The sequence below is a fragment of the Ranitomeya imitator genome, chromosome 9, assembly GCF_032444005.1.
Source record: "Ranitomeya imitator isolate aRanImi1 chromosome 9, aRanImi1.pri, whole genome shotgun sequence".
Lineage (NCBI taxonomy): Eukaryota > Metazoa > Chordata > Amphibia > Anura > Dendrobatidae > Ranitomeya > Ranitomeya imitator.
In genome coordinates this window covers 26517374-26534233 of record NC_091290.1, presented here as the reverse complement: position 1 = coordinate 26534233, position 16860 = coordinate 26517374, and the positions used below count along the sequence as shown (strand labels likewise).

The window sequence follows — 16860 nt, the reverse complement described above, 5'->3', positions numbered from 1 at the left end:
GCCATTATACAGTATGGAGCACTGTGTGGCCATTATACAGTATGGAGCACTGTGTGGCCATATTTTTTTGTTTATAATTATTCTTTATGAACAGTGTGATCAGCAGTGCTAAATGGGTGTGGTTGAGACGTGGATATGAGTGTGACTAGTGAATGGGTGTGGTCAGAGGCGTGGCCTAAAATTTGCCGCGGCGCGCGTTGCGTGCCGCTAACTTTGTCCCTCTTTCCCAGCTTCAAAAGTTGGGAGGTATGCAACAAATCCTCCATAGGAAATGAATGATTATACTGGATAACACTAACTACCTGCACGGGTCCGGATTCTCTACCTGTTGTTAGTGAAACAAGTGAAGGTCATTCACATTCTGATCAGTATAATAATACTAAATATATACCTCAAATAATAATTCATTGCTATATAACCAATAAAATGGCGACTCACCCCTTACAGGCGACACTTCAAACGTCATAAGTAAAGGCCGGAAATGACGCAATCGGGTATTTCCGGGCAGCCTTAGATTGACCCCGCCGGGCCACCGTACCCAATGGTTGTGTGCGGAAAATGGGAACAGCCTCCGCCCCTTCCGGGTCATGTGACTCTGATGTCACAGCAGTCTGTTCGGTTGATCTAGGTCGCAGGTTGGACGGTGGGAACTGAGGAAGCGGCAACGATGTCCCGCGGCTCCATCGAGATCCCTCTCCGGGACACTGACGAGGTGAGGACGGGAGTATGGAGGGGAGCGGCTCACCCCAAGGCTAAACTTCTCACCTGCCCGAGTGCTGCGCCCCCCCCCCCCCTCCAAACCCCAGGAATTAACCCTGCACATCCTGCAGCCAGCACCTATTGCCCGCTCCTGTATGTGTGATGCTGGATTTCCCGTCAATTTCACCTGATGGATTGAAAAGTTGAACCCCCCCCCCCCCGTATAGGGTGAGGTCCTCCCCGCCGGTCGGTTGATGCAAGGTTTTTTTTTGAGCCTGTAGATGCCATTTAGTAATAATCTCCCCCACGTTACGACCTCTAATACGATGGCTGCAAAATCCAGACGGTAAAATCCACAGCAAATCTGCGGTGTGTGAACATTACAGAAGTCACATGCAACGTTTCCTATAGTAATCTTAAAGGGGTTGTCCACTTTTTAAATATTTAAATATTGGGTCCATGGGGGTGCTTAAAAGAAAAAAAACACTCTCCTCCCAGAACCCTTACCGGACCCCTTGCTTCCTGTTCTGGAGGGCGACCATTCATTAGTCACTTTGGTCTGAGCTGGAAGAAGCAGTCTCATAGTGATCCCTTCCAGCTCAGGTGGAGTATCACCGCTGCAGCCAATCAGTGGCCACCTGACGCCTCGCTGGAAGAGGAAGCTACGAGGCGGTCAGGGAATGCTTTCAGCACTATGGAGGAGCAGTGGGGTGATTCGTATTGTGTAATGCTAGTGGACGACCCCGGGGTGCAGCATAAGACAACTGTATCTTTCCTCTGATCCTACCTCGGACAGCAGCCAATCAATAGCGACTGGAAGAATAAGGTTTCCTCCACGCTGACATCAAGGTAAAGGCTGCAGACAATCAGCGGTCACTGATCAGCTGCACCGGTCACGTGATATTATGTCTGGAGACCGGCGGGGGGGACGTCGCTAAGATCAGAGGAACGGTACAGGCCTGGGAGGTGGTTTGTGCAGCATCCTGCAGCCATTAATAAAGGATTGGTCAACCCCTTTGATTTCTCATTCCAATACCTGGGCCCAATACCTTTGTCAGAGGAAGTTTTGACTGGTAAGAATCCCACCCGTTACTGAAATGAGGGGGCACAGGTGAGGTCTGTGTCCCTTCATTGCTGATCTGCTCTGTTCAGGGGGCGCAGCTGGAGATCATTTATAGGCTTCGTTCACATGTGAATGTTGATTTATTTTCCATCTGGATTTGTGGGCACAAGATCTGCAGTGTAAACCAGTGGCAGCATCGAAATGCCGCAGAACAATACCCGCTGGGAAATGGACATGCAGCGCTGATGATGATGACGGCGGCGGCATGTCCTCCCCTCGCTCTGACCGATCCCACAAGCCTCCCGTCCTTGTGTCTCACCTGTATGTAAATGGCTGTTTTACGTTCTTTCCTCCCTGCAGGTCATCGAGCTTGACTTCGATCAGTTACCGGAGGGGGATGAGGTGATCAGTATCCTGAAGCAGGAGCACACCCAGCTGCACATATGGATCGCCTTGGCGGTGAGTATCCAACGCTGCCAGCACTGGTGACACCCAGGGTTTTCGGTTTCTATATGGCAGCACTGTGGGCCGAAGCAATAACCTGGCCCCCCCCCGTTACGGCACCGCCTGTTCAATTATTCATCAGGAAAGTGCACACTGTAAAACTATTAGCATGCCCTTATGTGCTGGGAGTTGTAGTTCCACAACAGCTGATTGTAGATTGTAAGCTCTCACGAGCAGGGTCGTCTTATTTCGCTTTAATTATTGTATTTCTAACCTTGTTACTTATGACTGTTGTGTTTGAAACTGTTAAGCTGTAAAGCGCTGCGGAATATGTTGGCGCTATATAAATAAAGATTATTATTAGCTGAAAAATCAGTAGTGATCACTGTGACTTTATAGTGGCCAGAATACGTCCCTTTAAACCTGTTTGGTGTCGTAGGGAAAAAACAATGGCCACCAACCCATCAGCCTGTATCATGAGCTGTTACAAATCCTTCCCACTGGTCACAAATATTCAGACGCACGATACAGTGCCGGGTGTCAGTTATTTGCAAAAAAATAAAATAATGTGAGCTGTGGCGGACAACTGGAAAATGAAATCTAGATCTGGTGCCATTTGTACGTCACACGTGAAGGTGAATCCCTGAAACCACTGCCATTTCCATACCTTGTTGGAGCGCCCCCTAGTGGTAGATAGATATATAGATATAGATAGATATATAGAGATAGATAGATAGATATAGATATAGATATAGAGATATAGAGAGAGATAGATTTATATTATATAATATATATATACCTCATGTATGAGTACAGGGATGTTCCCGACCAGTCATCCATGTTACCTTTCCCCCCCTCCTTGGCCCTTTTGGGATGTGTGAAGAGATTTTGTCCGTTCTGTATTAGTCCTGTCCAGAGAGAATCCTTTTTCTTGCGATACGACGCATATTCATCTTATCACTGACATGTCGTCCTTCTCTCCAGCTGGAGTATTACAAGCAGGGAAAGACAGAAGACTTTGTGAAGCTGCTGGAGGCGGCACGAATAGATGGCAACCTAGACTACCGGGACCATGAGAAAGATCAGATGACCTGTCTGGATACACTGGCAGCCTACTATGTCCAGCAGGCCCGGAAAGAGAAGAATAAAGACAGCAAGAAGGAGCTCATCACCCAAGCCACCCTGCTGTACACGATGGCCGACAAGATCATCATGTACGACCAGGTGAGTGCAGCGTGTCCAGAACCTGGGGTCCTGCAGCTTCAGGGCATGCTGGGATTTGTAGTTGGGCCATGATGTATTTGCTGGAATGGACCATAGTCTTCGCTGTTTTAGTGTTGGCGGATAGCTCGGCTCGCGATCCTTCATTGTGTGTATTTTCCAGAACCACTTGCTGGGCAGAGCCTGCTTCTGCCTGCTGGAGGGAGACAAGATGGACCAGGCGGATGCCCAGTTTCACTTCGTTCTCAACCAGTCTCCGAATAACATTCCCGCTTTGCTCGGTAAGGTTAACAGATGGCGGCAATGTTCGTTTTACTCGTGAGTATTTTTTTTCCACACTTTTTTTTTTTTAATGAATTTTGCAGGAAAGGCTTGCATCTCCTTTAACAAGAAGGACTACAGAGGAGCCCTGGCCTACTATAAGAAGGCTCTGCGGACCAACCCCGGCTGCCCTGGTAAGACCACCGGGGTCCTATAGTTTGTGTTCAGGGTATCACCTTGTTTTTGTAGTTTGGCCAATGTCAGAGCCACATTGAGAGCAATGAGTGATGGTGCATCACTGAGCTTAGTTTGCTGTTAAAGTGCTTGCCCTGCTTTTTAGGGGACTTATTTTTCTTAAATGCATGCATTTCTGCTTAAAAAGAATTTTTTATAATTGGGTTTCATTAAAAATGTTGCACCACTTGCCTTCTATAGCCTCGGTGTTGCATTGACCATTGCTGGCTGCAGTATGAGTTAGCAGAGGATCTGTCAGTGAGCTCCGTCTCACCGTAATGGGAATGTTTGTATCTGTCACTTTTTGAGCTCCTCTCAGCTCATTTATGACCACAGACAACATCAAAGTTGAATGCAGAAAAAAACAAACAGCCTGTAACAGCCAAATGGTGCAATATTTTACAATGAAACCCAATTGCAAAAATTATTTTTTTGCCTCATATACATGCATTTAAGGGGAAAAAATGTCAGAGGTAGATAACTCAGAGCTGAACCTTACAGTACACCCTCCCCCACTACGGGCACTAAGAGACTTCGCTGCAGATGGGGGAACAGTGTCCTAAGTTTTGATATTTCTTAGAAGTGCGTCTGAATCTTGTGTTTCCACAGCCGGCGTGAGGTTAGGAATGGGACACTGTTTTGTAAAACTCAACAAGATGGATAAAGCTCGCTTGGCCTTTGGACGGGCGCTGGACCTGAACCCCAAATGTGTGGGTGCCCTGGTCGGGTTGGCAGTTCTGGAGCTTAACAACAAGGAGGTGAGCGACCCGAAGTGTCTTATTAACTAATAAGACTAAATCTTAACTAAAGTTGTCCAATGTGTCACCGGGGGACGGCTGCCATAAAGATAGAGCCTCATATTAAGTCCAATTTCGGAGCGTATAATTGGCGACGCTCCATGAATGTCCATAGAATCCGAGAGCCGTCTATGCGCGTTTTCTGTAATTGCATTTTCATATTATTAATTGTCTATTAATACCGTTATTCCCTGGTGCTGATTATTGATTTTATTTTTTTCACTTCTGAGCACGTTGTGCTGTTGGTGAGCGTTCACCTCCCACTGCTATCACTAAAATTAATCGATAGCACGAAATCCATTTTCTGGGTGGGATCTAAATTCACGTTTTTTTATTTATTTATTTTATTTTTTTTAACATATACTCTCCTAATCTGTATCAACATTAATTTAAAGAAAATCATGTTTATTTTCCACAGGCCGATTCCATAAAAAATGGCGTCCAGCTGCTGTCGAAAGCGTACACCATTGACCCCAGCAACCCTATGGTGCTCAATCACTTGGCCAATCATTTTTTCTTCAAGAAGGTGAGAATTATTTGTAATGTTTAGTGAAAAGACACAAAATCTTTTCTTTCCTTCTACCAGCTGGGGAGGAGGCTGACAGTCGTGTTATTCAGTGGCACAAGTGATATAAAATATCCCTAACTCTTCACGTACCTCCAATGCAGGGAGGGGGGTGTCCGGACATTGAGAAGTGTTTGCGAGCGCGACTCGTGTGGTGCCGTATTTTCATGGTTTGCGTTGGTTAATTCTCCTTCAGGATTACAGCAAAGTTCAGCACCTGGCTCTCCACGCGTTTCACAACACTGAAGTAGAGGCCATGCAGGCAGAGAGCTGCTACCAGCTGGCCCGCTCCTTCCACGTGCAGGTATGGGGGCAGCTGTGATGGCTGTGGGGGGGTGTTCATCAGGCTTGTGCCGTCCCTCACTCGGGGTATCTCTGTCTCAGGAGGATTACGATCAGGCGTTTCAGTACTACTATCAGGCCACACAGTTTGCCGCTGCCTCGTTTGTGCTTCCGTTTTTCGGACTGGGACAGATGTATATTTACCGAGGCGATAAGGAGAACGCAGCTCAGTGCTTCGAAAAGGTGCTAAAGGCCTATCCCAACAACTACGAGACCATGAAGATCCTGGGGTCACTGTACGCCGCCTCCGAGGACCAGGAGAAGAGGGACATTGCAAAGGTGAGTATGCAGCAAGTCCTAGACCGAGACGCTGCAGGTGGTCAGGCAACCATACACATTACACTGTCAGCCGATGGTCTGTGTATGGGGGTCTCTGATGTCGGGGGAGAAAAGTATCCAGTATGTCATATTGCTGGCGCACAAGCTATTGTTCATCCTGCAGTGGTCTAAAATTGATAGCGGTGTATATATATATATATATATATATATATATATATATATATATATATATATATATATATATATATATATAATAGATAGATAGTGTAACCCTCGTACACGGCACCCCTCCATTCTGGCTTCTATAAGGGTCCCCTATACCATCCACATCCTCTTAGCTCATCGGTCACTGCTTCTCTCTAGAGTCACCTGAAGAAGGTCACCGAGCAGTACCCGGATGACGTGGAGGCATGGATTGAGCTCGCTCAGATCTTGGAGCAGACTGACATCCTGGTAAGGATTCCTGCCCTTCTAGGAAGAGGGAGAGGTACATAGTCTGTACGTCTCACACCATCTTCTCTGGCAGAATGCCCTGTCTGCCTACGGCACAGCCACCCGAATCCTACAGGAGAAGGTGCAGGCGGATGTTCCTCCAGAGATCCTGAATAATGTGGGAGCCCTTCACTACCGTCTGGGCAACCTTGGAGAAGCAAAGGTATTAACGCAAAATTTACGCAAACATTTTCAGGTGTACATAAAATCATTCCAGTGGAAAACGGAGTTACATTTTATGTTTATGGGTTTACAGAAATACTTCTTGGTTTCCCTGGATCGCGCCAAAGCAGAAGCCGAACACGACGAACATTACTACAGCGCCATTTCCGTTACCACCAACTATAACCTGGCGAGATTGTACGAGGCGCTGTGCGAGTTTCACGAATCGGAGAAGTTGTACAAGAACATCCTGCGGGAACATCCCAACTATGTGGACTGTAAGTTCCCGATCGCTGTGATCTCACCTTTTCTTTTCTAATAGGAGTAGAAACTAGTGATGAGCAAACGTGCTGGGATAAGGCATTATCCGAGTGCTTGGGTGCTAACCGAGTGACATGGGCGTGCTCGTTCGGGGCTGTTCGGCCGCAACACATGCAGGGATTACCTGTTTGTTTGTTTTTTCTCGCATCTGCGAGACATGCAGCCGCAGGGACTCAAAACATATTTTTTGACCATAGCGAAGTCACTCAGCACCGGAGCATGCTCCGATAACACCTTGTCCCAGCACGCTCGCTCATCACTAGTAGAAACATAACAGGGAGCTGTAGGGTGCCATTGTATCACATCAGCACCTCGTAATAAAGGTACTGCACACAAGGAGCCCCTTCTCAGATTAGATGTTGACTCGGGCATTTAATGGGTTAATTGGTTTTGGTTGAAGCTTTCTTTGCTTTCAGCCATTGCATCATATACAGCTGACCTCTGCCATCCTCTCGCCTCTTTGACTTATCGCCAAGTGGTGTGGCACCGAGAGGTTACAGTTTTGCTCGTCTTCTTCATTGTTCAGGTTACTTGCGTCTTGGAGCCATGGCCAGAGATAGAGGAAACTTCTACGAGGCTTCAGATTGGTTTAAAGAAGCTCTTCAGATTAACCAGGTAGAGTCCAGTGACCACCTGCCAAGTCTCTGTGGTCAAGGCTCGGGCCTTGTGGTAAACCGGTCTCTATTGCTGCTTTCAGGATCACCCCGACGCTTGGTCCTTGATTGGAAACTTGCACTTGGCCAAACAGGAATGGGGACCCGGACAAAAGAAGTTTGAAAGGATTTTGAAGCAACCATCCACCCAGAATGACACCTATTCTATGTTGGCACTGGGCAATGTGTGGCTACAGACGCTGCACCAACCCACCCGAGATCGTGAAAAGGTAAGTGCGTCATTTGGCCCCACCATAGCATTGTTTTGGGCAAATGGCTTGGATTTTCAGCCTATCAATTTGCAGTACAAACACCCCCCCTCCCTCCACATATGAAGCTGCATATTGTCTTTATTAGCAAAGATGATGGGTTATTCTGTCCCCACAGGAAAAGCGTCACCAGGATCGTGCTCTGGCGATCTACAAACAGGTGCTGAGAAATGACTCCAAGAATCTGTATGCAGCAAACGGCATAGGTATGTACCGAGGTTATTGTGCCTAATACAGGAGACTGAGCTAATCAGATGTTATCCCTTTGTTCCCAGATGTTGCTGTGTACATACATAGCTGATCCCGAGTTACATCCTATATTATACTCCAGAGCTGCACTCACTATTCTGCTGGTGCAGTCACTGTGTACATACATTACATTACTGATCCCGAGTTACATCCTATATTATACTCCAGAGCTGCACTCACTATTCTGCTGGTGCAGTCACTGTGTACATACATTACATTACTGATCCTGAGTTACATCCTGTATTATACTCCAGAGCTGCACTCACTATTCTGCTGGAGCAGTCACTGTGTACATACATTACATTACTGATCCTGAGTTACATCCTGTATTATACTCCAGAGCTGCACTCACTATTCTGCTGGTGCAGTCACTGTGTACATACATTACATTACTGATCCTGAGTTACATCCTGTATTATACCCCAGAGCTGCACTCACTATTCTGCTGGTGCAGTCGCTGTGTACATACATTACATTACTGATCCTCAGTTATATCCTGTATTATACCCTAGAGCAGCACTCACTATTCTGCTGGTGCAGTCACTGTGTACATACATTACTGATCCTGAGTTACATCCTGTATTATACCCCAGAGCTGCACTCACTATTCTGCTGGTGGAGTGTCAGTGTAAATTAGTGGTTTTAATTGCCGATCTGGCGATTTAATTCTGCATCTAAACTGTAGACTGTAGGTCAATGGCGGACACAAGCTTCATTGATAAGGAGGTCACATATTTCCTTTTTTTTTTATGTAAGGGGCCGTGTTGGCACACAAAGGATACGTGCGAGAAGCCCGTGATGTATTCGCCCAGGTCAGAGAAGCCACCGCCGAGATCAGTGACGTCTGGCTGAACTTGGCCCATATCTACGTGGAGCAGAAGCAGTACATCAGCGCCGTGCAGATGGTAGGCAGTGTCTCCGGGTTTTCTTTCCTGCCTCATTGTTATCTGGGCCGCTTCCAATGAATGAGCCGGAGCTCGGAGTTGACTTTTTGTTTATTCCCTCTGTAGTATGAAAACTGTCTGCGCAAGTTCTACAAGCACCAGAACACGGAGGTCCTGCTCTACTTGGCCCGAGCCTTGTTCAAATGCGGGAAACTGCAGGAGTGTAAGCAGATTCTGCTGAAGGTGAGTGCCCGATATGTCCTGTGTGATGATTTTCATTTCCTTCCTTACTTTCCCCTTCATCAGTTTCTATTCACTGACCGAAAACGGTCATTGCTTTGTGTTCTCAGTGGACCCGTCCTGATCGTTCCTAACTAAGGTTGAATTCAGACATCTGAGTCCGGACTGTAGTTTACAGGTCTCCTGACCTGGACTCCGGGTCACATATGTCTACGTTGCTGCCGATTCTGGGTCAGGAGACCCATGGTTGGCCCAGGAGCCTTGGTTTGTACCCAGTTTGTGTTTCTGAATTCGGCCTTTATCAGGTGCAGGTTGATGTCAGGATGGGTTCTCTGCCTCTGAATAGAAAGAAAAAATATGCCATACACTGACAGCAAGTATATCTAGAAGGAAATGAAGCAAGCTACTTATCTTGATTCTCGACCTGTTCTGTTCTCCTCTGACCCTTCAGGCTCGTCACGTGGCCCCTAATGACACCGTCCTCATGTTTAATGTGGCCCTGGTGCTGCAGAGGCTGGCGACATCCGTGCTGAAAGACGAGAAGAGCAACCTGAAGGAAGTACTGAACGCTGTCAAAGAGCTGGAACTCGCCCACCGGTGAGAGGAGCGTGGGATCTGCGTATGAGGGCCACGTCCATATTGGCCATTTGGCGCCTGTGAAATCTGACCTTCTGATGTTTCTTCTGCAGATATTTCAATTACTTGAGTAAAGTTGGTGACAAGATGAGGTTTGATTTGGCGCTCGCAGCGTCTGAGGCCAGGTATATGCTGCAGGGATGGGGAACACAACTCATGGATGTGGACTGTTGCCGCACTCTAACACGTTGTCCACATTGTAGGCAATGCTCCGATCTTCTGAGTCAGGCTCAGTATCACGTGGCTCGGGCTCGCAAGCAGGATGAGGAAGAGAAGGAGCTGAGAGCCAAGCAAGAGCAGGAGAAGGAGGTTCTGCGGCAGAAGCTGCTGAAGGAACAGGTTGGTGTCCTTGGCCTCCCAGAGGATAACCACTAAGAGGGGAGCTGGTGGGAGACAGAGGGATGCGGGTGTCGGTGAATGGTAGGCTTGTTGTGTTGGTAAGTTACCGCCCATTCCTTGATCCATAGCTTATTTTTTTTTTATAAACTTTCAGGAAGAGAAACGTCTCAAAGAGATCGAGGAGCAGAAGAAACTCTTGGAGCAAAGGGCGCAATATGTGGAGAAGACCAAGAACATCCTGCAGTTCACTGGAGAGATGGAGACTCCAAAAGAGAAGAAGCGAGGTGGCGGCCGGGTGAGTCTTGTATGGTGACGTCATGCGTGCCTGGATAGCACCTGATGCCGGGCCTCTTGTATGTAACTTATGTGCAGCATTGGCCTCTGCTGTACATGTGCTGTAGGCTCTGGGCAGTGTCGGCCTCTGCTGTACATGTGCTGTAGGCTCTGGGCAGTGTCGGCCTCTGCTGTACATGTGCTGTAGGCTCTGGGCAGTGTCGGCCTCTGCTGTACATGTGCTGTAGGCTCTGGGCAGTGTCGGCCTCTGCTGTACATGTGCTGTAGGCTCTGGGCAGTGTCGGCCTCTGCTGTACATGTGCTGTAGGCTCTGGGCAGTGACGGCCTCTGCTCTACATGCGCTGTAGGCTCTGGGCAGTGTCGGCCTCTGCTGCACATGTGCTGTAGGCTCTGGGCAGTGTCGGCCTCTGCTCTACATGCGCTGTAGGCTCTGGACAGCGTCGGCCTCTGCTGCACATGTGCTGTAGGCTCTGGGCAGTGTCGGCCTCTGCTGTACATGTGCTGTAGGCTCTGGGCAGTGTCGGCCTCTGCTGTACATGTGCTGAAGGCTCTGGGCAGTGTCGGCCTCTGCTGTACATGTGCTGAAGGCTCTGGACAGTGTCGGCCTCTGCTCTACATGCGCTGTAGGCTCTGGACAGCGTCGGCCTCTGCTCTACATGCGCTGTAGGCTCTGGACAGCGTCGGCCTCTGCTGCACATGTGCTGTAGGCTCTGGGCAGTGTCGGCCTCTGCTCTACATGCGCTGTAGGCTCTGGGCAGTGTCGGCCTCTGCTGCACATGTGCTGTAGGCTCTGGGCAGTGTCGGCCTCTGCTCTACATGCGCTGTAGGCTCTGGACAGCGTCGGCCTCTGCTGCACATGTGCTGTAGGCTCTGGGCAGTGTCGGCCTCTGCTGTACATGTGCTGTAGGCTCTGGGCAGTGTCGGCCTCTGCTGTACATGTGCTGTAGGCTCTGGGCAGTGTCGGCCTCTGCTGTACATGTGCTGTAGGCTCTGGGCAGTGTCGGCCTCTGCTGTACATGTGCTGTAGGCTCTGGACAGTGTCGGCCTCTGCTGTACATGTGCTGTAGGCTCTGGGCAGTGTCGGCCTCTGCTGTACATGTGCTGTAGGCTCTGGGCAGTGTCGGCCTCTGCTGTACATGTGCTGTAGGCTCTGGGCAGTGTCGGCCTCTGCTGTACATGTGCTGTAGGCTCTGGGCAGTGTCGGCCTCTGCTCTACATGCGCTGTAGGCTCTGGACAGTGTCGGCCTCTGCTGTACATGTGCTGTAGGCTCTGGGCAGTGTCGGCCTCTGCTGTACATGTGCTGTAGGCTCTGGACAGTGTCGGCCTCTGCTGTACATGTGCTGAAGGCTCTGGGCAGTGTCGGCCTCTGCTGTACATGTGCTGTAGGCTCTGGGCAGTGTCGGCCTCTGCTCTACATGCGCTGTAGGCTCTGGACAGCGTCGGCCTCTGCTGCACATGTGCTGTAGGCTCTGGACAGTGTCGGCCTCTGCTGTACATGCGCTGTAGGCTCTGGGCAGCGTCGGCCTCTGCTGTACATGTGCTGAAGGCTCTGGGCAGTGTCGGCCTCTGCTGTACATGTGCTGTAGGCTCTGGGCAGTGTCGGCCTCTGCTCTACATGCGCTGTAGGCTCTGGGCAGTGTCGGCCTCTGCTGTACATGTGCTGTAGGCTCTGGGCAGTGTCGGCCTCTGCTGTACATGTGCTGTAGGCTCTGGGCAGTGTCGGCCTCTGCTCTACATGTGCTGTAGGCTCTGGGCAGTGTCGGCCTCTGCTGTACATGTGCTGTAGGCTCTGGGCAGTGTCGGCCTCTGCTGTACATGTGCTGTAGGCTCTGGGCAGTGTCGGCCTCTGCTCTACATGCGCTGTAGGCTCTGGGCAGTGTCGGCCTCTGCTGTACATGTGCTGTAGGCTCTGGGCAGTGTCGGCCTCTGCTGTACATGTGCTGTAGGCTCTGGGCAGTGTCGGCCTCTGCTGTACATGTGCTGTAGGCTCTGGGCAGTGTCGGCCTCTGCTGTACATGTGCTGTAGGCTCTGGGCAGTGTCGGCCTCTGCTGTACATGTGCTGTAGGCTCTGGGCAGTGTCGGCCTCTGCTGTACATGTGCTGTAGGCTCTGGACAGTGTCGGCCTCTGCTGTACATGTGCTGAAGGCTCTGGGCAGTGTCGGCCTCTGCTGTACATGTGCTGTAGGCTCTGGACAGTGTCGGCCTCTGCTGTACATGTGCTGAAGGCTCTGGGCAGTGTCGGCCTCTGCTGTACATGTGCTGTAGGCTCTGGACAGTGTCGGCCTCTGCTGTACATGTGCTGTAGGCTCTGGACAGTGTCGGCCTCTGCTGTACATGTGCTGTAGGCTCTGGGCAGTGTCGGCCTCTGCTGTACATGTGCTGTAGGCTCTGGGCAGTGTCGGCCTCTGCTGTACATGTGCTGTAGGCTCTGGGCAGTGTCGGCCTCTGCTGTACATGTGCTGTAGGCTCTGGGCAGTGTCGGCCTCTGCTGTACATGTGCTGTAGGCTCTGGGCAGTGTCGGCCTCTGCTCTACATGTGCTGTAGGCTCTGGGCAGTGTCGGCCTCTGCTCTACATGCGCTGTAGGCTCTGGGCAGTGTCGGCCTCTGCTGTACATGTGCTGTAGGCTCTGGGCAGTGTCGGCCTCTGCTGCACATGTGCTGTAGGCTCTGGGCAGTGTCGGCCTCTGCTGTACATGCGCTGTAGGCTCTGGACAGCGTCGGCCTCTGCTGCACATGTGCTGTAGGCTCTGGGCAGTGTCGGCCTCTGCTGCACATGTGCTGTAGGCTCTGGGCAGTGTCGGCCTCTGCTGTACATGTGCTGTAGGCTCTGGGCAGTGTCGGCCTCTGCTCTACATGCGCTGTAGGCTCTGGACAGCGTCGGCCTCTGCTGCACATGTGCTGTAGGCTCTGGGCAGTGTCGGCCTCTGCTGCACATGTGCTGTAGGCTCTGGGCAGTGTCGGCCTCTGCTGTACATGTGCTGTAGGCTCTGGGCAGTGTCGGCCTCTGCTGTACATGCGCTGTAGGCTCTGGGCAGTGTCGGCCTCTGCTGTACATGTGCTGTAGGCTCTGGGCAGTGTCGGCCTCTGCTGTACATGTGCTGTAGGCTCTGGGCAGTGTCGGCCTCTGCTGTACATGTGCTGTAGGCTCTGGACAGTGTCGGCCTCTGCTGTACATGTGCTGTAGGCTCTGGGCAGTGTCGGCCTCTGCTGTACATGTGCTGTAGGCTCTGGGCAGTGTCGGCCTCTGCTGTACATGTGCTGTAGGCTCTGGGCAGTGTCGGCCTCTGCTGTACATGTGCTGTAGGCTCTGGGCAGTGTCGGCCTCTGCTCTACATGCGCTGTAGGCTCTGGGCAGTGTCGGCCTCTGCTGTACATGTGCTGTAGGCTCTGGACAGCGTCGGCCTCTGCTGCACATGTGCTGTAGGCTCTGGACAGTGTCGGCCTCTGCTGTACATGCGCTGTAGGCTCTGGGCAGTGTCGGCCTCTGCTGTACATGTGCTGTAGGCTCTGGACAGCGTCGGCCTCTGCTGTACATGTGCTGTAGGCTCTGGGCAGTGTCGGCCTCTGCTGTACATGTGCTGTAGGCTCTGGACAGCGTCGGCCTCTGCTGCACATGCGCTGTAGGCTCTGGGCAGTGTCGGCCTCTGCTGTACATGTGCTGAAGGCTCTGGGCAGTGTCGGCCTCTGCTCTACATGCGCTGTAGGCTCTGGGCAGTGTCGGCCTCTGCTGTACATGTGCTGTAGGCTCTGGGCAGTGTCGGCCTCTGCTCTACATGTGCTGTAGGCTCTGGACAGTGTCGGCCTCTGCTGTACATGTGCTGTAGGCTCTGGGCAGTGTCGGCCTCTGCTGTACATGTGCTGTAGGCTCTGGACAGCGTCGGCCTCTGCTGCACATGCGCTGTAGGCTCTGGGCAGTGTCGGCCTCTGCTGTACATGTGCTGAAGGCTCTGGGCAGTGTCGGCCTCTGCTCTACATGCGCTGTAGGCTCTGGGCAGTGTCGGCCTCTGCTGTACATGTGCTGTAGGCTCTGGGCAGTGTCGGCCTCTGCTCTACATGCGCTGTAGGCTCTGGACAGCGTCGGCCTCTGCTGCACATGTGCTGTAGGCTCTGGGCAGTGTCGGCCTCTGCTGTACATGTGCTGTAGGCTCTGGACAGTGTCGGCCTCTGCTGTACATGTGCTGTAGGCTCTGGGCAGTGTCGGCCTCTGCTGTACATGTGCTGTAGGCTCTGGACAGCGTCTGCCTCTGCTGCACATGTGCTGTAGGCTCTGGGCAGTGTCGGCCTCTGCTGTACATGTGCTGTAGGCTCTGGGCAGTGTCGGCCTCTGCTGTACATGTGCTGTAGGCTCTGGGCAGTGTCGGCCTCTGCTGTACATGTGCTGAAGGCTCAGAGCAGCGTCGGCCTCTGCTGTTCAGGAACTTTAGGATTTTGTAAGCATCGGACATAATTGGCTTCATTTTTGTTTGTTTTTTCTCTACAGCGATCCAAAAAGAATGGGGAGTTTGAGGAGTTTGTCAACGATGACTCTGATGAGGACCTGCCTCCAAAAAAGAGGAGGAAGAGGAAGGGCGGCGGAAGCAGCAGCGGAGGCGAGCAGGAGGGAGGAGATGAGAATGAAGGAGAGAAGAAGAAAAAGCGAAGGAAGAGGTGAGTTCTGCAATCCAGACCCACCCTCTGTATGGCACATTACGGAGAACATCGGGGGTCTCTCGCCATCCTTTTTTATATCTGTCCCTTACTTAGTTGTGAGTCTTTGGAGAAACTGGGTGCGCGACCACCAATATGGCGCCTGCTGTCTCTCCTGCAGATGTTTGCAATGTCTTCCTCACATTTAGCAGCCACAGACCTTTCTCGTGCATTAATTCCCAATCCAATTCTCCATAATTCTAAGCGGAGAAATATGAGACCTAGGATGGGAAAGCTGGGTACCTGGTGACCCACTCATCTGCTGAACTGTGCATTGGTTTGTGAGGAAGAGAAGCTTCTCAGCAGGCGGATTGGCCTTTCAGACATGTGAACAATCTGTGTGACAGCCCCTAGGGGTGCAGTATTACTAGTCACTCAGCTTTCTTGCCCCCCTCTCTTACCATCAGGCCGCAGAAGTCTGGTGACGGCTCGGATGACGATGAGGATCAACGTCCCCGTGCCAAAAAGAGACCACCAAAGAAACAGGTAAATAGGACCATCTGCACCCTGGGTCTGCTCCCAGCGCATGCATTGAACATGTCGGCCCCCTGGGGTTACGCTGTGCGCCCCTCCGCTTGTTCTTTAGCTTGCTCGCTGTCCTGGCAGCTCTGACCGCAACTTTTTTTATATCCCTTCCTCAGCCAGCCAAAGTGGAAAGGACGCCGGCCTCCATGAAAGGGAAGATCAAGTCCAAAGCCATGATCTCCTCCAGCGATGACTCTTCAGACGAGGACAAGCTTAAAATTGCTGACGAAGGGTAAGCGTAACTTAAATCCGATTTAAAGGGACTCTCCACCTAAAAGTGCTGGTCATGGGGATCAGCATCAGTGACTGTGACCTGGCTTGATTTACTGGTTCAGCTATGGAGTGGGGCAGTTGGCAGAGACCCTATAACCAGTGCCAGACCTTGCTCAGGTCACACGCAAATCTGCATTCATTGCTTTGTTCAACAATCAAAAAAAAAATCTTGTGTTTTTTTTAGAAACGTCCAAAACAGCAACAGCGACTCAGACGTCGACACCCGACCCTCCAAGAAACGCATAATGTCCGACAGCGATTCTGACGGTGGACACAAATCTGGAAGTGACGCTGGCAGCGGCCGGAGATCCCAGCAGTCAGGTGACGAATCTGACAACAACACCTGGGCACGGAAGAGACCGAGAACAGATTCTGGCTCTGACAACGAATCGGTCCAGTCCCCCCAACGCAGCAGATCCGGGGGATCGGATAACGAGTCACGCGCCGCTTCCCGGAGTCCAGAGTCGGATAGAGAGTCTGGCAACGAGGGATCTGTCCAAGGATCTGGAAACGAGTCCGAACCAGAAGCATCCAACAACGAAAAGTCCGAGCGCGGATCTGATGATGACAGCGACTAAATGTGAAACTTTCAATATTGAATGTAAATATTTAAAAAATACAAATTTTCTAAACCCCGGAAAAAGAGGTTTCAGCTGTAAACGTCGCCACCTTTGGCGTTTTGTAAAATCCCAGTGTTATGTCTGACTTGGTAACTGTGACTGTTATTTTGTCAGTTTTCGATCATTCTGTTTTTTTTTTTTTTTTTGTTTTTTTTTTTTTGTTTTTTTGGAGGGATGATTTATAGAGTTGTTAAACTTCTTTTTGGGGTTATCGCAAATAAAGTGCAGAACATTTTTTTTTTTTTAAGCAAAGATGAACTCAACTCCACTTACTCAACAGTACAACATTTTTTACTTATTAAGTGCAAA

The 16860-nt window shown here is 50.7% G+C and overlaps 1 protein-coding gene across 1 annotated transcript; it reads left to right on the top strand.

Moving 5' to 3' along the window:
* The first annotated feature begins 573 nt into the window (after positions 1-573).
* CTR9 (CTR9 homolog, Paf1/RNA polymerase II complex component) lies at positions 574-16610 on the top strand. Its single transcript, XM_069739907.1, has 25 exons — positions 574-712; positions 2123-2221; positions 3191-3430; positions 3591-3708; positions 3793-3882; positions 4532-4680; positions 5138-5245; positions 5481-5588; positions 5669-5905; positions 6269-6358; positions 6432-6560; positions 6654-6837; positions 7407-7495; positions 7578-7763; positions 7921-8008; positions 8808-8956; positions 9062-9178; positions 9627-9772; positions 9865-9936; positions 10015-10150; positions 10305-10445; positions 14928-15094; positions 15541-15619; positions 15775-15890; positions 16116-16610. Exons 1-25 carry the CDS (start codon positions 668-670, stop codon positions 16507-16509), a joined length of 3477 nt encoding a protein of 1158 aa, XP_069596008.1. The 5' UTR covers positions 574-667; the 3' UTR covers positions 16510-16610.
* The last annotated feature ends 250 nt before the right edge of the window (positions 16611-16860 follow it).

What these genes read in the sequence shown, in the direction of transcription:
- CTR9 (XM_069739907.1), top strand. Translation starts at nt 668, where the DNA reads ATGTCCCGCGGCTCCATCGAGATCCCTCTCCGGGACACTGACGAG. An exon ending in ACATCCCAACTATGTGGACT is followed by an intron (nt 6,838 to 7,406) that starts GTAAGTTCCCGA and finishes TTCATTGTTCAG; the next exon opens with GTTACTTGCGTCTTGGAGCC. An exon ending in AGAAGCTGCTGAAGGAACAG is followed by an intron (nt 10,151 to 10,304) that starts GTTGGTGTCCTT and finishes ATAAACTTTCAG; the next exon opens with GAAGAGAAACGTCTCAAAGA.